At 42.4% G+C, this 21,532-nt stretch overlaps 1 protein-coding gene across 1 annotated transcript in view; it reads right to left on the bottom strand.

The window, feature by feature from the left end:
- Positions 1-333: 333 nt before the first annotated feature.
- CTXND1 (cortexin domain containing 1) overlaps positions 334-21,532 on the bottom strand; it is a 35,455-nt gene continuing 14,256 nt past the window's right edge. The window contains exons 2-4 of the mRNA XM_083587129.1: positions 4,153-4,224; positions 2,025-2,111; positions 334-1,049 (exon numbers count right to left, since the gene is read on the bottom strand). Coding sequence (XP_083443255.1) covers positions 816-995 — 180 coding nt within the window. The 5' untranslated portion in view covers positions 996-1,049; positions 2,025-2,111; positions 4,153-4,224 and the 3' untranslated portion in view covers positions 334-815. The remainder of the gene's footprint in view (positions 1,050-2,024; positions 2,112-4,152; positions 4,225-21,532) is intronic.

Raw genomic sequence — 21,532 nt, 5'->3', positions numbered from 1 at the left:
AGGATAGCCTCCAAGGAGAGCTCACCTAACCGCTATCAGAGATCCAAACCAGGCATTTAAAGAGATGGCTTCCCTGGAAAAAAATAAATCTTGGGAACTGCAGTTTACTCCCCACACAGCTACTATTCCCAGTACCCTTAACAAACTACAGTTCCCAGGTTCTTGGGGAGAAGCCCTGTGCTTTGAAAGTCAAGGAGCAGATGTCCGTATTCTGCACATCTGTGGCGACACTGGTTTTTAAACAACCTTGCAACCCACTCCAGTTCCAACGGAGAGAAAAACAACAACCCTTAAGGTTTCTTTATTATTATTGCCAATCTTGTAAAGAGCGCCCTCATTTTAAAATGCCAGCCCCCTCGTCTTTGACCCTCATACCGCCCTGGTATCTCTGCATAGCATCTGCCTGTATTTATAGCATGTATTTGCCCATTTCAATTACAAATAACGATTTAAAACAGAGAGAAGGTGCTTAATAGAGATTATACTAGAAAAAAGCTTGGAAGGGATTTTCTAGTGCCTAGAGAGCTTTTGTGCTACTTGATATACAATCATAATCATTTCCTCATTAAAACCTGGAGGTCACTCCTTCGGAAGGAGAAAGGACACGGCGATGTATCGAGGCTGATAGGCAAGAAGCTATCACCAGTGTGCTCTCAGGGGGACCTACACTGCCCTGTGCATCTCGGAAAAGCTGTATAATATTTTGTGCCCTCCTCCAGGCAAGGCAGCTGTCCGTGTTGTGCTCTCTCGCGCAAGCTTTTGGTTGGTCCATGTGGCTTCATGATTGTTGCCCGCCTCCTCCCCTCTCTCCCCTGTCAGTCATCCAGGTGCTGTTCCTCCCACGTAGACGTCGGGATGGCGCTGTAAGGGTCCATGATGACTTTCGCGCAGCGGATAATCATGACGATCAGGAAGAGGCAAAGGAAGACGAAGCATGCTAGCGTTAGTCCTTTGTCCACGTCGACAAAGACGGGTTCGGGTGTTGGTCCTTCCATGGTTTATGTCTCTCCACATCAGGGTTGATTCCCACTGCTACCCTCATTGTACACCTGTGAAAGACGACAAGGAGAGGGGACTGACTGAGCAACATGTCATGAAATCTACAGCCCATGTCCTTGGCTGGTTGTTGTTTTTTTTAAAGAAGCAAGTTAAGGTGCTTATGCACCTAAACATACCTGCCTAGACTTGGGACTGACTGCAGAGGCTCCATCTTTGCGTCAGGACACCAAAATGTGGGATAACCAGCCTCATATAACCAACATGCTCAAGTTTAATTAAGGCACGAAGGGGTTAATACCATAGAGTAAGCTGTCCTGCCAAGCTTAGATAATGTCCACTTCCCTCACCTTGGGAAGAAACAGGCAATAAAGCCTATTGTCTCCCACCTGTCCCCCACGGCCACTCTACCTGAGAAGCTCTGCATGTGAGGAGGTTGAGCTGGTCCAGCTCAGCCGCATGGCTCTAACCAGCCACTCTTGAGTCCCTATACCAATAATTTAGGAACTTTCACCACTTTTGCAACTAAGCCAAGTTTTACTGCCTGTGCATCCCCCCTCCCCAACTCATTAATCTGACCTTTGAAGAGTTTGTAAGTAAATGATTTTTTGAAGTCACCAAGCATGTGACTTTTTCCTATGCTGCGGGAAGAGGGAAACTCTGAAAATAAACTTTTAAGGGGACATTTTGGATCTCGCTTTAAAGGGCATATTTTAAAGGTTGAACAGCCCATATTTTCATGCTTTACTTTGCTGCATATTTTGTGACTTTAAATCTCTGCTGGGAGAGATTTCGCTCACCAAAGAGTACTTGCAGCATGCTTGGATCTTGGTATCCAGGAATTATCTTTTTATACCTATTTTTTTCCTTGAACCAACATAAAAGTCCAGCAGAAACCAAGGCCCCATCTGAACTATGCCTTTCAATCATACCATTTCAAACAGTCATGGCTTCCCTCCCACAAGGTCCCCATGTCCCCTCACAGAGTTATCAAATTGGTTTAACAGGGGCTACACGAGGAAACTGACCTGATATACAAGATGGGCCACTGCTGTGTAAGGAATGTTTCTTTGTCATACGCCCCGGATCAGGCTGAAAGGCGATGGGTATGGCCCCTATGGCAAAAGGGACAAAAATGTTAATTTCACTCTCCTGTGGCCTTAAAAATGATCATTTATTTCTCTATTTTAAATTTGCCCGGCTGCTACCCTGAAAATTATTAATCTCTCGTTCACATTACATAAATAGGGTTGGCACTGGATACTTCTGTGAGGCGCAGAAACACAGTATCAAAACCATGTCAGCCTCAAGGATATGTCCATCAGTAAGATATGAGGGACAACCAGTGCAAAGAATTTAAAAACAGACAAAGGTCAAACAGAAAGTGTTCCAGTTAAATCACAACTTTAGCCATCAATCAAAGTCTAAAAGATACCAAGAGGCTTATTCCATGTTTTTCATATTAATATAATAACTTCTCTTTACACACCCTGATTTATTTTGCAAATTCTAGGATCCTATCAATATGTTTTAGCTAGGGCCACATTCCCACCATCCACTACAGCACTATGATACCAGAGTACTTAACAATCAATCCTTCTTCCCACAGAACTCTGGGAATTGAAGCTCTTTGGAGGAAGCCATAACTTTTTAAAAAGTGGTATCATTGTGCTTCAAATGGATGGTGGGAATGTGGCCTCAGTGTTGCCTTTGTAGAGCTCAACAGGGAGGAGGTTGCACCTGCCATTGGCTCTAGCGCCACCTACTGTTGGCCTCCCTGGCTTGTAGCCTACCCAATGGGCACCATGCAGCAACGCACACCCCTAAGCTTACAGCATTGGCAAATACTGCACTAGCAGATGATGTCATCACTCCTGCACCACTGATTTAAAGCCCTATTTACACATAGGGTTGCCAAATCAGCAAAATGTCCGGATTTTCACTTTTTGAACTATGGCAACCCTACCCACACAACTACAGTGGTACCTCGGGTTACATACGCTTCAGGTTACATACGCTTCAGGTTACAGACACTGCTAACCCAGAAATATTACCTCGGGTTAAGAACTTTGCTTCAGGATGAGAAAAGAAATTGTGCTCCGGCAGCACCAGGAGGCCCCATTAGCTAAAGGGGTGCTTCAGGTTAAGAACAGTTTCAGGTTAAGTATGGACCTCCAGAACGAATTAAGTACTTAACCCCAAGCACCACTGTATGCGGAAATGAAGTCTAGGAGAAAAAAGACTAGCTTTGCGGTAATCCCCAAGCAACAATAGCAATCTGTCATGCGCCATTCCTCCTGCTGTTTCTGTAATCCATCAACCATAACTTTTGTCCCCAGCAACCAATGTGCATTTCCTTCCTCAGTCTGCAGGCCTGGGCAGGGGTGAGGGCACTTGTCTTAGGCTTCAGAGGGCTAAGCCAGCCAGGGGCCCCTGCCAGGAACCAGCTGCTTTTTGGCTTGAGTTTGTAACTTTATTCTAACAAAACACCTTCAAAGAAGATCCTCAGAGGCCTGCCAGTCTGTAGAGATTTCCTGACCCCAAACTGGTGACTACAGAGAAAGTGTCATTTTTGTTACGTATTCAGTGGTCTGTGTTTCCCTGAGCTTGAGTCTGGACCAAGGATTCTGAGCCCCTGTGTTCTGATTCGATACATGATATCCAATGACAGAACATTTCAGGATTTGGGCCTCTGCCATTGGCCCTTGAACTCTGAGTTATGATTCGCAGTTTGGAAGTTTAGACAGCCAATCACGTTGGAAGTGGGAGTGGCCCGAGCCTTCAGAAATGTATATAAGCAGTTGCTTTGACCCTGTTGTCCAGTTCTGTTAGTTCAATAAAGGTTCTTGCTGTTATCACTATGTCTTGCCTCGTGGAAACCCACCTGCACTTCAATTTTCCTTTCTAATTTAATACAGTAAACTCAGTGCTTTTCTCCTAGAAAAACGGTGCCGGTATTCACCATGAAGTCGTTACTGTGTTACATTTTTAACCAGTGCTTTTTTCCTAGAAAAATGGTGCCAGGATTGTGTATCCTTGAATACCTTCAGGGGAGGAAAAGCACTGAGCAAATCCAATCTTACACATATACGATCATTCAAACAAACTCTCGCATGTTGGAGGTGGGCATATGAGCAAGTTCTGGTGCTTACTTACTCTAATGCTTGGTGCCTTTGCTTCTCAGCTTTGTAACATCGAGACTTCACAAAGATTCGGTCAGGCCGAGACCTGGAAGAATGGTAATATCATGTAGGTGTCATTTGTACGTGCACTTATAAGTATGATAAATCTCATTCAATTATTAGAGCAATTAATGGATGATTGTCAAACATCTCTGTGGTAGAGCATGTGCTTTGCATGCAGAAGGTTCTGGGTTCAATTCCTGGCCTCTCCAGATAGGACTGGGAATGTCCTACCAATAACAAAGTACAGGTCCCAGGATTCTGTGGCAGAAGCCATGACCGTTTAGGAGGCCACAATCTAACACTAGTAGCCATGCATTGTGAGAGATGATCGAAAGTGATAGGTAAGCTGTCTTTCTGACGAACTGCTACATCAGTCACATATCAGGAGGGCTGCCGGCTGAGGGCCTAAAAGACCCTGCTCTTGCTTCTTTCCACCTGGCTTGGGGCGGGGCCTGACAGGCTTCACAAGGACTGCAGCTGCTTTTAAATTTTCATCTGTGTTGTTTTAAATGAGACCATCTTGGCTGTGAGCCCTGGAAGACCTGCACCCTGCCTTGCTGACCCTTTCCCATCCTGCCTGGGAGAGTGGAGTGCTGACTGACTCCAGCTACAAAAGGTGAGACTGTTGAACAGATTCTTGGGCTGGAATATTGTTTACGTTGAAAGAGCTGTTATTGATATTATTGTTGTATCTTTAGTTTTAGATCTTATGATTTACGTGGAAATTGTTTCCATTTGGTTGTGTCCTTTTTGATGTGTTTTATTTATTGTTTGTGACTTCTGTTATGTTTGTAATTATGTAAATCTTGTCATGTTATAAGCCGCCTTCAGCAGTTTCAGCTATGGAAAGGTGGCATACAGATATGATGATGATGATGATAATATCTTCTCATTGAGAGGAACACCTGCTGAGTTTTTGAGGAAGAACACCATGTGCAAACCATTTATCTCAATGGAACTTGAGAAGCCAAATTTCCATATCCATCACAGGTTTATACAAATTCCATCCTAACATTGGCAACTCTCACCCCATGCAGACTTTAATGTGAAATGAATGTTCTCATGAGTCAGTATAAGAGCCACTTAATTATCTGCCACCTATTCAAAATGATACCAATGAATCTGCTTCTAATTTCAGTTCCAGGTCCATTAAACTGCAGGCTGGATGGTTTAATCATATTGCAGTGTCTGTAATCATCCCACTTTGATTTAAATAAAAAATAAAAAAATCTCAGGCTTCTCTGATTATGAAGCGAAATCCTGTTGATTGATATAGACAGGGTAGCGACTTCTGCTGCCTAGAGAGAGCAATATGTTTGATCTGCAACATTCCCCAGCAAACTTAATTGTATTTTTTCTCCTGCTAAAGTTCTTTCAGGAAAGAAATCGGTCTATTATATTATTACATCAGCAAAGCTGACGGCAGCTGTGGGGTTCCTTTATCTGTAGCCCCTTTTGGGCATTTTCAATTCTTCTGTTCGGCTTCTTCTATTAGCTGTGTAATTTGCAGAGCTGCATCAGCTCTTATATGCCTCATTTAATTCACGACAATTCTCTAACTCATTCTGTCTCTGAGGCCCGAAGACTTTAAATAGTGTTTCCCCTACAACCTGTGAGGTTTTCCCCCCTTCTTCTTCTGGAAATGAAAGAGTATTTATAGAGTAGCTCAAAATTGGGAATTTCACAAATCAGTAGACTAGAGAAGGACATTCATTCATGTGATGCCCTTCAGGCAATCCATGCTAAAGAAAGCTATGGTTTGTTGCTTCTAAAGTTCCATCTGCACTACATATTTAAAGCAGTATCATGCCACTTTAAAATCATGGCTTCCCCCAAAGAACCTTGGGAAGTGTAGTTTGCTAAGGGTGCTGGGAGTTGTTAGGAGACTCCAATTCCCTTCATGGCTGAAATCCCAGAGTTCCTTGAAAAGAGGCATTGGTTGTTAAATCACTCTGAGAGGGGAACGAGCATCTCCCAACGACTCTCAGCACCTTTAACAAACTACAATTCCCAGGATTCTTAAGGAGAAGCCATGACTGCTTAAAGTGGTATGACACTTTAAATTTATAGTGCAGATAGGACCTAAACTTGCATTAATAGCTACCTTGATGGGTGCATCAGGCCTGGAGACATTTTTAATTTTCTACAAAAACAATAAACATACATAATTCTGAATAAGTTAGTAGAGCAACAAGTCATACATAGATATTTAATTTGTTTCGTATTCTTGTTTTAGACCAGAGGTTCCCAACCTTTTTTTGGCCATGCCCCACCTAAGCATCTCTAAAATCCTGATGCCCCCCCTTCCCTGTGATGTATAATTCTTCTTATTCAAAAAGTGAACTCCTATTCACATGGAGGAAGCCTAAAAGGCTTGGTCTAAACATTCTTAAATTGCCCCCCCCTAAAAATCAAATTGTCCCCCTGTGGGGCGTGTGCCCCACGTTGGGAACCAAGGTTTTAGACATAAATTCCATATTTTAAAACATCATCCAGAAAGTAAAGGAATTCCAGCCTTTTCTCCAACAAATGCTGATTTTTACAGTTGTTAGGTTAATTACATGACGGATTTAGAATTAGTAGTTAACGGCTTGTAGACAGGATTCTCAGAGCTCTTAAATGTCTAAGGACCAGGTTGTCTGAAAGACCACATGTGCCCAGATGAACACCCCTAGGCACTGTGATCAGCGTTAGAGTTTCTGCTCTCTGGTCCATCATTAGCAAGGAACAGATTGGAGGTTACCAGGGGATGGATCTTTTGAGTGGTGGCACCACAGCTGTGGAACACCCATTGCCATGAAATATTGTAATTAATAATGTGGGGCGGTGGGGTTGCCCCAGCTTCTCAGGGCAGCTTCCAGAAAAATATAAAATATATAAAAACACAATAAAACATCAAACATTAAAAACTTCCCTATACAGGAAGTTTAAAGTAAACTATGGTTATATCATGAACGAGTGGTTAAACAAAACGTGGCTTATCAAACTATGACAATTCATGCTGATTTTGCTGAGATATTAAAAAATTACATTTTGTTTTAAACTGCCATTCATACTGAACTTGATTGCTGTAACCTGTCCTGGGGACCTTATAAGAAATCAAACAAATAATAATGATAAACTTTACTGATCCTTGCTCATTCTCTGATTGCTTGGCTGCCATTAGTCATGTCTAGAGACAATCTGCATTGTTCAAACGTGAGTATTCTGAAGTTCTTTTTCAGCTCTATTTGGTAGCCAACCTCTTCTCTCTGCGTGCCCAAAGGCAGACAGAAACAGCTGTATGATCACTTGGCTGTTTTGTTGGACAAACTTTTATTTGTTAAAATTTGCTTACACATGTTAGTCTGGGTAGGGCCAGGGGATTGGGGGGGGGGGGGAGAGATGCTGCTTCTTTTGCACTGCAGTGCTGAAAAGAATATCAAATGAATGTTTTTGGAAAGTTACATGTGTCGGGCTCAAGTTTCAGTCGTCATATTACGAAATCACCACCAGTATCCTTTAAATCATTTCCTAGTAATTTGCTAAATCAGGATCCCCTTCAATAGCTCTAATAGTGTTTTGGGGTTTTTTTAATTGCTTTTCCAGCAATTGACTTAACTTGATAATTGAATTGATGTTCCCCAGCAACAAAATGGATTCTAGGAATGAGAGGTATGAAACCGCTCCAGTTGAGGATGGCGCCTCTCTCTCTCTCTCTCTCTCTCTCTCTCTCTGTGTGTGTGTGTGTGTGTGTGTGTGTGTATGGGAGAGAAGGAGAGAATTGTTGTCGTTCTTTGCTTTGTATGATCAAAACAATACAACTAACTATTAGGATTTCCTCCTGCAATTCAAGCAAGGGCGGGCTTTGGGACTCTGCTTCCTCTCTCTGTAAATAGGGGATTTGAAGCACCAAGGTAGACATGAAGTAAAATGCATAGTTGCATTGAATATGTCTGTTCTTAAAAATGCAAATGGTACCACCTTTTTTGCGGGGGGGGGGGTGTGTGTTTACAACTGACAAGTATCCGGATCAGAGGAGGTCCTGGGGGAAGGGACTTAAGCATTTCCTCCTCTGCTTCATTCTTGATGAAAAGGCCTTGGTCCAAGACAAAATGATGGTTCGGGAATGACAACCTAGCATACTGGGGCACTTGCTATGGGGCCATGCACCTTAGCTGGGCCCACAAGAACCAATCCTATGCCCAGTCCCAGTGTCTACCACCTTTTTGGCCTCCATCTTCCAGCTGCCAGTTTCTCCAGGCTTACCTGGCGTAGCACTGTAAAGGGCCTGGAGCCAAGCAACCCATATTATGTTGTAATATACAGTTACCGACTCACGCTTGCGAGCATGAAAGGGTTGACCTGAGCTCCAGGTGCCAGTGGGTGGAGCTTAGCAGGCTCCCAACAGCCTTTGCTTCCTCCCTTTTCTCTCTTTGCTTTGCTTCATCAAAGAAGCCAGAATTGCAGCTGAAGAAAAACCAAGTGGATGGAAAACCTCTTTAACAAGAGATTTGTATTGCCTGATTCTTTTGTAAGGAAACCAAGTTCTTTCTTTTAAGTCATTTGGAACCTTTCTTCTTCATTTCACCACCAACTTGTTTGCTGTAACTCCTGAAACCCTGTGAGTAAAACCTTCACTTATTTGCAGAGTCAAATGTTTGTGATTTATTCTAGCCTAAGTATTTTTGTAGGGAACATTTGTGTAGAGGTGGATGAGGGCAGATGCAAATCATAACAAGTTTTAACATGCTTGCTGTAACTCCTGAAACCCTGTGAGTAAAATCTTCACTTATTTGCAGAGTTAAATGTTTGTGATTTATTCTAGCCTAAGTAGTTTTGTGGGGAACATTTGTTTAGAGGTGGATGAGGGCAGATGCAAATTGTAACAAGTTTTCACATGCTTGGAGCAATCACCATTGTACTACCTCTGCTACGAAAGAGTAGGAATCTCTCTTCCAAACCTCTCTCTCTAACATTATAGTACTGCTTTGTTAGGAGGGGCTGCTGCACCACACTGTTGTTGCGCGCAAGTGGGCTTAACCAGTGACAGTGCTGGAATGGACCAGAAAACCAATTTAGCATCTCACCATAGGCAGCAGTCCCCCAGGTTCCATCATTGGCATCTCCAAGTATGGTTGAAAAATGTCCCTTGCCACTGCCAATCAGAGTAGACAATACTGAGCTAGATGGACCAATGGTTGGGCTCGGTATAAACATGGAAATAGTATTTTTTTAAAAAATATTCCATAAAATAAAATGTGTACTTCAGACAATTATTAAGAATGCCCTGCTAACATCGCCAGCAGAAATTGTCGCAGTGAAAAAATTAAATATGAAAGAAAATTGGGCTACCTATAAAATTGTATTAAAGGAAGAAAACGGAGAATTGGAATTAAAGGATTATACAGAAATTAAAGCTCATATTAGTGATTGGTTCCAATATATTCAAATTAAGCATAGATTAGTGAAAGACAAAAAGTTAGGATTTGAAAATGAAATATCAAAATTCGATAAATACTTAATACAAGAAAAAAATATATATCTAAATTGTATAATCTGATCTTAGAGTGGGAAACAAAGGATGAATTGGTTAAAGCATCAATGATTAAATGGGTGCAAAATATTGGGAAAAATATAATGTTTGAACAATGGGGAAAATTGTGGAAAGAAGATATGAAATTCACTATGTGTTATATATTGAAAGAAAATTACCTCAAAAGACAACATATATGGTATTTAACACCTGAAAGAATAGCAAAAATGAAAAAAAAAAATTGTAGCGATGTCTGCTGGCGATGCAACACTGGAAAAGGTACTATGATACATATATGGTGAAATTGTTTAAACATCAAATAATTTTGGGAAACAATATATAACGAAATGAAAAAAATGTTAAGCAAGTGCTGCTTAGAACAGGCATGTCCAAAGTCTGTTTCGGGGGCCTACTCTGGCACACTGGTTGGTTTAATCCGGCCCCTGTGGCAGTTTATTTCCTGAGGTAAAATCCTAAATGTTAGAGGGGGATTTTCCTCTGGTGGCAGATGACAGAGACTGTGACACCAGAGACCGGTGTAAAACCAAACTAAATAAAGGTTTTATTATAAAACAACAAACAGCAAAGCTTGTGGGTGTTTTTCCTGCAGGCAGAGTTCAAACTGCAGCTTTTCTCCTTTTGTAGTCATGGCCAGCTGTATCCAAGCAGCCCAGAGCTTACAGAAACTGTTCTTAAAGCTACAAACATCCTTACTGTTTCTATGCAGAATGACTCTCAACACTAAAATCCTAAAAAACCCTCAACAACTTCAATCCTAAAAGAAGCTCAACAACTTTGGAGTAAAATCCTAAAAAAAAAAAAAAATGTCAACGGCCCTTCACTTCATCACATCTGGCCCTCTTTTTAAAAAGTTTGGACACCACTGGCTTAGAGGAATCAGCCAGTCTTCACTGATCACCAGCTGCTATTTTTCCTTGAACTTCCTTGCGATGTCTCTACCTTTCCAAAGCTCGGATTTCCAAGATCTTTAGAAAGCCTTTCAGGGTAAACAGCAGATAAGAGGCATGAGCAGATTTGGGCCATAAACACTGATGTGAAATATTTCCTTTTCCTCTGCATTTCCCATCTACTTCTGATCTGAATTTTTTGCTTCTCTACCTCAACCAGAGTGGCCTGGAGATTCAGAAATTGGCCCTGGGCCAGGGAATCGGGGCTGCGGAGAATGCAAAAGTGTTATTTCAAGATGGCTGGTGTGGAGGAACAGGAAGTGCCATTCTTTCTGTTGCCTCGGCATCAGAAGTTGGTATTTCCGAGCAGCTGTGAAGGTTCAATGCAAACCTCTGATTCCTGGCCCTGTTCCTCCTCTTCCTCATTTTTCGTGCCTGTTTGCTGGTGCCCTCTAAGTGAGAATAGGGTGGCAAATCTGTCAATTTTAGTTTTTCTCAGTTTGTCATTTTCCCTCCAATCGCAAGTTGAGTTCTCCACATTTCAACATCATCTGGTGTGGCTTTTTCTTAAAAGGGCCTCACATGAAATTGGCAGCATTTTAGTCCAACCTTTTTGCTGGGGTTTTGTGGAATTCACAGTGGGGCCAACTGAACGTAAGACTGAAGGGGGAAAAAATAAATGGAGAGAACCCAAGACCCCATTTGCACCCTCAGCACTGCAAATTGTTAAAGGTGCTAAGAGTTCTTAGGAGACCCCTGTTTCCCTCAGAGAACTACAGTTCCCAGAGCTCCATGGCCAGAGAAGTTGGTTGTTAAATCACTCTGGCATTGTAAGGGTCTCCTGACAACTCTCGGCACCCTTAACTACAGTCTCCATAATTCTTTGGAGAAAGCAGGGCTTATTTTTCAGCCGGAACTCAGTTCTGGCACCTCTCAGGTGGGCGCCATTATAAGAGAACAAGGGAGGCATTCATGGTGACTTCTTTTTCTAGAAAAATAGCCCTGGGAGGGAAGCCACAACTCTTTAAAGTGATATGATGTTGTTGTTGTTTTAGTCGTTTAGTCGTGTCCGACTCTTCGTGACCCCGTGGACCAGAGCACGCCAGGCACTCCTGTCTTCCACTGCCTCCCGCAGTTTGGTCAGACTCATGCTGGTAGCTTCGAGAACTCTGTCCAACCATCTCGTCCTCTGTCGTCCCCTTCTCCTTGTGCCGTCCATCTTTCCCAACATCAGGGTCTTTTCCAGGGAGTCTTCTCTTCTCATGAGGTGGCCAAAGTACTGGAGCCTCAGCTTCACGATCTGTCCTTCCAGTGAGCACTCAGGGCTGATTTCCTTCAGAGTGGATAGGTTTGATCTTCTTCCAGTCCATGGGACTCTTAAGAGTCTCCTCCAGCACCGTAATTGTATGGAATTGCTTTAAAAGTATAGTGCAGATGAGGCCCGAAGTTAACAGATTTATGTGTCCCTGGGAGCCACATAAGCGCACTCGCTTACTTTGGTGCAGTACCGCTTTTAACCATGCTCATCCAGGACAACTGTTTTGTGACCTCTGTGGTTCCTTTCTTGGTTCCTAACACAATGGATCAGCTTGGCGTTGACAGTTAATGAGATCAGATGTAGGAAACATCTATCATGCACAAATTAATAGACTAAAAACAAATCTTTAACGCTCCTTTAAAATACTCCTCATGGAAGACGGCACATCCATCTTAATTTTGCCATTCAACAAATAACTGTCTGTGGATTTAGGAAATGGACCTTTGATTCGCCATTTTTAAAATGAGGAAATGTCAACGCCTCTGTGCTAGGTTGCTCATAAAACCCCTTTTGAGTGATGGTCTGCTTTTGTCTGGTGCAGTCTGGAGCGCTGTCAGTCTCTGGCCTGACACAATTATTCATGTCAGTTATGCGCTATAGTTCATACATCACAATCAATCCGGTGCTTGCATTTTAATAATCCTTGGGGGTGATTCATAATATGTTTTCCATTCTCCAGCATTTAAAAACCATCCAAGCATTGAGCCATTCAGGCCATTACTTTAGTCCACAGCATTATACAACTTGCCAAGATTAACCTTCTCTCCTCTTGATATACGGTTTGTTTACTCTGCATAATTCTGTAATATGGACAGCATCCCAAATCCATTGACACATTGCATCCCGTCTAGAGCAACTTTGGCTGATCCCCTGTTATCAATGGGAAGGCCCATTGTCAGAAAATCTACCTGGCTAGCTGCTATTTTTGCCTTGCATTTGGTTTGGTTCAGTTCCTATCGATAGTCCAACCTACTTAATTTGCATTTCCAGTTACATTACAAGAAACAAAATGCAGCCATCCTTCAAAAGCCACACTTCTCTCGCTTTTTTCAATGCAGTTCTCGAACCAAATAATATGTACAATAATGCATATACTAAGATCCAGTGTGCGTTTAAAAAAATGCATGTACAGTGGTACCTTGGTTTAAGAACAGTTTAGTTTATGAACAACTTGGATGAAGAACGCTGCAAACCCGGAAGTAGGTGTTTTGGTTTGTGAACTTTGCCTTGGAATAAGAACATGTTCCGTTTCCTGTTGAGTGTAAATTGAGTCCCCTGCTGCTATGGGAAAGCACGCCTTGGTTTAAGAACGCTTTGGTTTAAGAACGGACTTCCGGAACGGATTAAGTTTTTAAACCAAGGTGCCACTGTATTGGTGAAAACAACACTAAAATGCTTTTGTATAGGGGAAATTACCTAGCAAAAAGGTGTCTCTTAGGCAAAGTTGCATATGCAAATATATATATTAGAATAAATTTGTATGAAAACGCTGGGTGAGGTGAGAAATCTTTTTAAAATCCCACAAACTTATGTGCAAATGTGGAGAATTGAACATTAGACTGGAAAAATGAGAAACCAAAATGACAGATTCATCCATCTCTATGTTCTTGGTTTGTTTGGGTTTGTTTGTTTTGCAGAATATTACACTCCCCTCACAAATTGCTGCAAGCTCCACTGGTGACTCTTTCCAAACTCTAAATGTCACACTTAGGTTTTTTGGTTTAAAATGCATTTAATGTCAACCTGTGCCAACAAACTGCAATTTTGTACTTTCCTTATCAACAAACGTATTCAGGGAAGACAATGTGAATGGTATGAAATAAAAGATGTCTCAGAAGGTCAAATAGTCAAAGTAACATGGAATATTCAGCCATCTTATCCATCCATTAGACATGAGTAAACTCTATTGTACTTTACTGTAACTTGTGTATGAGTCATCTGTGCATAGGTGAGCAAACTTAGGTAAAAAGGTTAATTGCTGGTCAATTGCAGAGAGCCTCTTTGTCAAAACAAACTGAGCACAGCTATAGAGGCAAGGTTAATGTTCTTTTAATGGGCAAGCCCTCCGGTTGGCCCTTTTGCACAGCATGTTGGACAGACTGGCATCTAGCAGCATCTACATTTCTCAGGACAAAATATGTTTGGTCCCAATTTCTTCTTTTTATATAAAAAGGCGAGGAGGAGGTGGAGGAGAATAATTCTGCCTTTACTTGCTTAAAGGATACATGCTGCAAAGCCAAGTTGGCACCTGTGATATGTAAAGCTTGTCAGTTGCCTTCACTTTTTGGTGTACATCGATGCATCATTTACAATATATGATGCCAAACACCTGATTAATGGGAGCCAAAATTGTTGCAGATCCAAACTGGTCAGTAAAGCAGTGGGAAAAACTTGTTTGATATACGCTGGGGAATAAATATACTTAAAAGAAGAAGAAGAAGTCTGGGTGTTGCTTGGTTCTAAGTTATTTATTATGCCTTTGTTAGAAGATGCAAAGAATTTGTATGCCAGTACAATACTGATAAAATACGAAAAGGTAAATGACATCCACAAAAACATGGAGCGTCATTGTGGTGCAGTGGTTAGTGTTAGATTAAGACCTGGGAGACCAAGGTTTAACTCTCCACTTGGCCATTCAAGTATTTATGGATATATTTTAAGTCTCACACTTATATGGAATGGACCAAGTGAATTGTAAGTGTGGGAAAATGAGGAACTGGGAGAAGCCACAATTTACAATTTCATCCATCCCATATCCATTCCATGCCAATCACTGGCATGGAAGAATGGCAGCTTATCACAGTTTTTTTTAACAACAATCATGCGCTTCATGAAAAGAAATTGAACACAGTTATACAGTGGTACCTCGGGTTAAGAACTTAATTCGTTCCGGAGGTCCGCTCTTAACCTGAAACTGTTCTTAACCTGAGGTACTACGTTAGCTAATGGGGCCTCCCGCTGCCGCCGCGCCACCGGAGCACGATTTCCATTCTCATCCTGAGGTAAAGTTCTCAACCCGAGGTACTACTTCCGGGTTAGCGGAGTCTGTAACCCAAAGTCTCTGTAACCCGAGGTACCACTGTAATATGGTGACCCTCATAAAATGTGTGTGTGTTTGTTTACAAAAGCACCAAAGCATTTGTGCGTGAATGCTTATTGATGATTTCAGCTGGCTGCGCATACATATAAATTAGCTGAGATTCCTGAGTTGAAGGAGGCTGGAATGGATGACCCTTGGAGTCCCTTCCAACTCTACGGTTCTATGATTCCACGATTGTTTGTGCAACACCGCATGCCTCTCTGTATGAAAAGAATCACTAAGTCTCCACCCCCATTGTTCAGCCCGGACACTGAGGTCCAGCTCCAAGGGCCTTCTGGCAGTTCCCTCACTGCAAGAAGTGAGGTTACAGGGAACCAGCCAGAGGGCCTTCTCGGTAGTGGCGCCCTCCCATTAGATGTCAAGGAAATAAACCACTATCTGACTTTTAGAAGATATCTGAAGGCAGCCCTGTTTAGGGAAGTTTTTAATGTTTGATGTTTTATTGTGTTGGATATTCTGTTGGGAAGCTCCCAGAATGGCTGGCGAAACCCAGCCAGATGGACGGGGTCTAAATATTATTATAATTATTATGATGATGATGATGATTCAGTGAAAAGGCACTAACATCGGTGCCTTTCTGGAACAGTGCATGAATGATCAACTACGCTATTACATTATAATGGGCCGGTCGGATGTAGCGTCAAGAGTGTCATTCCAGATCGAGGGACAAATATCCACTCAAGCCATGAAGCTTAAGAGTGTCCTTCTGCCCTAGCTACTATCTCTCAGCCTAACCTACCTCACAGGGTTGTTGTTGTTGTTGAGTGGAGGCACTTGTGTAGCCTTGAAGGCCATGTAGGGTAGCATCCAGTCCTGAAGCTTTTCACCCTTGGGTGGAGGTCTGGGATAAGCTTCCTCTTTGACCACAAGAGTCTGTAGTGCCAGGAATTGCGCCCTCCCAATTGTCTCTCCCAAGCCACCTCTTGCTTCTGTTTTCTACCAGCTGCTGGGAATCGTGAGTGTCCCACTTCCCATAGATAACCGGTTGGTAGATGCTGAACTAGGTGGATCATTGGCCTGATCCAGCGGTGCTCTTCTTATGTCCTTCCTGATTTCAGTGCAAGCCATGTTGAACAGAATCTGCCCTCCGTTGCACAACCCCACCGTACGTCCCCATTGCTAGGTGCGACACCCAAGCGTGATGGAACATTAGAAGCTCACCTTTATATGCAGAGAGTAAGTGCGCTTAGCAGTAAGTTTAATGGACTGGGCGAAACCAGCAAAAAGCCATTAATCTTGAGCACAAAACATGACCCACTTAACTTCTTACCAAGGTTAGGGGCTCGTGTGGCGAAAGGGTAAGTGTTTGCGTTCAGAGTGCCCAGAGGCATCTCGGCCTGAAACATTGTCCTTGTACATTTCATCAACGCATGTGTTGACAGCAGACATTCTTCACCCTTGAAGCAGGTGATACGGTTTTACAAGCATATTTATGCAACTCTGCCTAGCCCTACATGGATTGAAAACCAAGAGGGTGGGTGGGTTTTTGTTTTGGTTATAGGTTTACAATAAAGAAAATAACTATCAAAGTGTTATGTGTTATCTAAGATGAAAGTGTACTCACTGCAAGTTGCCATTTATGAATCTCTTCTCCTGAAACATCCCAAGGCGATTAAGAAAAACAAAAGACTCAAATTTTTGCAAAGCAATTTCCCTTAATAGAATGCATTTAGTATGTTATTTACACTAATAACAGAATTCTTTAATGCATACTTTTCACCTAGTAGGTACATCTTTGTACACATTACTTGACTGGAGAGATTGCATGCAAAATGTATAATTAGAAGAAATTAGCACTAAAATGCTGATAAATCTTTGTGAGAAGTTTTTTAAAAAGCGTGGAGAACAGAAGATGGGAAAAATTAGAAGCGGAGAGAAATGAAAATGGACTAATTTGCCCATACTCAGCGACCAATGAATTGTAACGTGAAAGCTGGCAAAGAAAAATGAAATTCAGGGAATGAAGAGAGTGGCATGCCCTGCTTGCAGGGAATAACTGGTTATAACCCCCGAATACCCCCACTTTTTTCTGGAGCTCACCTTTATATATGCTGGAGAGCATTTGACTTCTGCTGTAAGCTGATAAACAGATTTACAGCCGTCGTGACTAATTCCACATTAAATTGCTAATAGTGTTTCAAGGTTACCTGCCTGGGAAACTTTGGAGGCTCTGTATAATTAGCGTGCGCTTAGAGACCGCCTTTGAGAAATGGACATAGGGCAAAAGTATTTAATTCATCTGGGGAACTACAGGTTTCAAAGCAATGTGGGAAATAAAAAATGACCTGTGTACACAAGCCTTTCCCTGTTTATTCCACAGAAGTTTCTGTTTTTGTTCGGGCTGCTTTAACTGATCTAATCACCATGAATGATTAACTCAAAGCTTTGGTATGACACCTGCAACAACACCAGTACTTCACTGCACAGTGATATATAAATGTAATTGTGGTAATTTGCTTTCCGTGTAAGGTTACCAAATGACTTTTTAAAAAAGCAGCAGCCTGGCTCATGCGCTTTTAACAACATCTTGGCCTGCAGACATCATCAGTATGTTCTGTGTCCGAAAAAGCCTCTCCTGCACATGGGTAGCAATTTATGGATCACCAAAAAGAGGAAATGCAAGATTTAGTCTAGATGCACACCTCAGCCTGCGTACCAGATGGAGCTGGTAGACCGATGCTATGGCACAGAATTAACCTCCACCTCCATGGACAGCTGTGAGTCCAAAATGACTCCCAGGCTGCACACCTGGTCCATTCATGACCACAGAGTTCTCCTGGATATTACCATGTCCGGCCCCTAGGTCTCAGGTTTGGGCTCTGAAGTCTCAGGGTCTGGAATACTCCTGAACTGGCAACCCTACAAGAGACAAGCAGGAACACATTTTGCACGCAATCCAACAGGTAACCCAACATGCTTTGCGGTCCATTGGCACAAGACGGACTTCAGGGCGATGATGGTGGTGCTACGCTAGCAGCGCTAATGCCGTCTTTAATTTCCCCTTCCTCTAAGCTAATTGAATCAATCATGGATTTAATAATGCAATTCCAGGGAGGGCATCATAGCAGCTGCCCTAATTGCACAGATCTAAAAGGGCTGACATTCAGTCAGCAAACCCAAAATCTGTCTCATCTGGAAAAGCATTCAATGGCACCTTAAAAAAACAACAACAGAGCGAAAACGAAAGAAGTAAAAGAGGAAAGAGCAATCTCTAGATATTAACCTAAGTGTGCAGTTTGGCTCTGCTGCGTCTTAGCTTTAAACCTTTGTCAAAACAAATTTGCTCAAATGCTGCTCTGTTAGCCTGCTGGGGAGTATATTACGGCAGCATTTCATGGGATTATTCCAAATTTAAAGCTGGTGAATGAGAGAAGGGTCAAGCTCTTTTATCTATCACATTTACACCCCACCCTTCATCCAGGGAGCTCAAGAAGGCATACATGATCCTGCCCCATTTTATCCTCAAAATAACCATGTCAGGTAGAGGTTAGGCTGAGAGTCTATGACCAGACCAAGGTCACTCAGTGAGCTTCATGGCTGATCAGGAATTTAAACCCGATCTCTCCCAGATCCTAAACCACCACTCTAACCATACCAACTCTCTGCTTTCAGGGTGCAGAGTGTGGTTGTGGTAAATGGGAGTAATTATTTCCGTATGAGAGAAACTGGCAACAAAAAAAATTCTCGCCTCATAACACAAAGATCCTCTTCAGCCTTCTAGCTTGTCAACCACCCAACTGTGTTGTCCTCCACCAGATCATTTCATTCCCTCCCTCTAAGAATATGCTCCCCCCCCATGGCCGCACAACACTCTGTAGCTACTAAGCCTCCTCAGTGGTTATTGGACTGTATTGGGGGTGGGGAGTCCCTGTGTTTGTGTGTGTATATATAACATTGATCATCTATAGCCATTATTGATAAGCTTGACATGCTGTGGTGTTCCCTCTCTCTCTCTCTCTCTCTCTCTCTCTCTCTCTGGGTTTCTTAAGAATGCTGGTCATGTGTCCTTATTTCTCAGTGGCCAAATATCAGCTGCGTATCTGCCAATACCCAGGAAATTATTCAGTTTACATTTAATGGCAGTCCTATATAATTGATATTTTCCTGAAACAATAAATGAACCAAAGCACAGCCATCCATGGAAATTCCTTCTCCAAGTTTTGCTGTGCAGTTCTCCAGCCAAGTGATGGGTACAGAAAGGTGTGTATCAATGCATGTATTTGTGAAAAGAACATACAAAGGCACATTATATTAAGGAGAAAGTATTGCGAGAAATTGGCACTAAACTGCTGGTGAATTTTAATGAGGACAAATTTTCAAACTGATCTGGAAATGTGGAGAACCAAATTTAAGAAGGGAAAATGAGGATGTGAAGGGGAACCAAAACTGACAGATTTGCTCATCCCTACTCAGCACTCAGCACCTGAGTTGATGATTAGAGGAGGGAATTCCTAAAATATTCTGTACCGTGTGGACTCACATTGGCTCATAGCAATTTTTCCAAAGGCAAATCCTTCTGTCTCTCAAGTGGCTCGTAATCCAAGTAATTAAACGGTTTGGGGCAGAGAAGATGCCAAATGAAACAAAAACGACAGTGTATGGACAAAGTATCTCTTTAACCCATGACATGCCAGTCTCGGCAGCAACAACAAAAAGGGCGTCCAGTCATCTGTTCCATGGCCATTTGCTGAAGAAGAGGTGCTTCTTGTGGTCTTAGCTGGTTGGGGGCTCTGAAGACAGTCCAGGTGTTACAGTGATGGTGTGTCTGGAATCCTGCTGCCAGATGCTGCGTCCTCAGAAAATGAACCAGGTGCTCCACAGATCAAGGACCTTGAGGAGCAGGCAGGGAACTGGTGCTCCACATCCCCTAGAAGGGCACCCAGGTGAGATATCTCCTGCAGAACCCTTGGAACTGTCAAAGGAGGAGGTGGAGCCACCCTTCAGTCGTCCAACTCCTTGGCCAGCAGCAGCGTGGCTTAGCAAAGCAGTGTCACCGCTGCAGCATCCCCTGATGCATTCACTGCGATGCGAAAGCTGTTTTTGCACACCTCCCCAATCTCTCCATCCAGATGGAGACATAACCGGGAAGGATGGGCAAAGTGTTGATTCCAGTTTCTCTCCGTTCCTCATTTATCCATTCAGTTCTCCACTTTTCTGCATCAGTTTGTCGACTTTTTTTAAAGTCTTCATCAGCATTTGAGTGTGCATTTCTTTTATTATGGACACATTTTGCGCGCACATGCAATTCTCCCTGACATTTTTTTAAATATATTTTTTATTGAAAATGTAACATTTTCCCCATTTTTCCTCCCTTCCCCCACCCTCTCACACAACCCCCACCCTCACGACTTCCCTTAGTTCCAGGCTTTGGTTTCTCTGTGAATGCTATTCTCTGCATGTTGCAAAGTTGTATAGATCCTTAAATTGTTTAACTGATTATTGTCAATAAAAAGTTTGTGAATGTTTATTCAAAACCTGCCAAGGAGTCCAATTCACTTTGTTGCCTCTTCAAATACTTTGTAAAGGGTTCCCATTCATCTTTAAAATCACAGTTATCCTTGTCCTGTAGCTTATGTGTCAATTTTGCCAGTTCTGCATAGTCCATCAGTTTTTCTTGCCATGATTCTTTAGTTGGACTTTCTTCAGTCTTCCATCCTTGTGCTATTAGGACTCTCGCGGCTGTTGTCACATACATGAAGATGTTTTTCAGCTTTTGGGGCAGGTCTTTCCCTACAATCCCTAACAAAAATGCTTCAGGATTTTTAACAAATGTTAGATAGAACATTTTCTTCAATTCGTTATATATCATTTCCCAATTTTTTAAAATTACATTACAATCCCACCACATATGATAAAATGTCCCCTCCTTTTCCTTACACTTCCAACATATATTTGAATGAGTTTTGTACATTTTCCCTAACTGCACTGGTGTCATATACCATGTGCACATCGTCATATAATTCTCCTTCAACAGAGACCAGTCTGTAAATTTTAAATCAGTTTTCAATCCCCCTGACATTTTGTATGCTGTTTTCACTAATGTGTGCGTTTTTATGCATGCTTGATCCCTAGCGTGTTCATTTTTGGACAGTCTTGTGCTGCAAAATTCAGAGAAGTTCCAATTTCGAAGGATGGCTGTGTTTTGTTTCAGAGGTGCAAGTTTAGGGAGGGCTACCTTTAAACACAAGCGGAAGTGAATTTCTCCCTAATTCCTAATATCACTGTTCAATAGTGCATTCCAGCCAGGCAAAAGCACTTGAGAGGGGCTGCAGAGCAAGGCCACTGCCGCTTGGGGAGGGTGGCATGTCTTGGGCACAATCTCAGCTCACAAGGGTCAAGTAGGAAGGTGAGACTCCCCACGCTTGCCCTAGATTGAGCCTTGCTGCAGCTCCAGCTCATAGTCTTAGGAGCACTTTATTATGAATTCAGATGCAATGCTGCCGCCAGAGCACACACTATTTGCTGTATCAAAAGTTCGGCTCATCAAATAACTCCCGGCGCATTAACTGT

This window comes from Podarcis filfolensis (genome assembly GCF_964270895.1).
Source record: "Podarcis filfolensis genome assembly, chromosome: 14".
Lineage (NCBI taxonomy): Eukaryota > Metazoa > Chordata > Lepidosauria > Squamata > Lacertidae > Podarcis > Podarcis filfolensis.
Note: the sequence above shows the minus strand (reverse complement) of the source record. Positions and strands in the feature narration are given on the sequence as shown.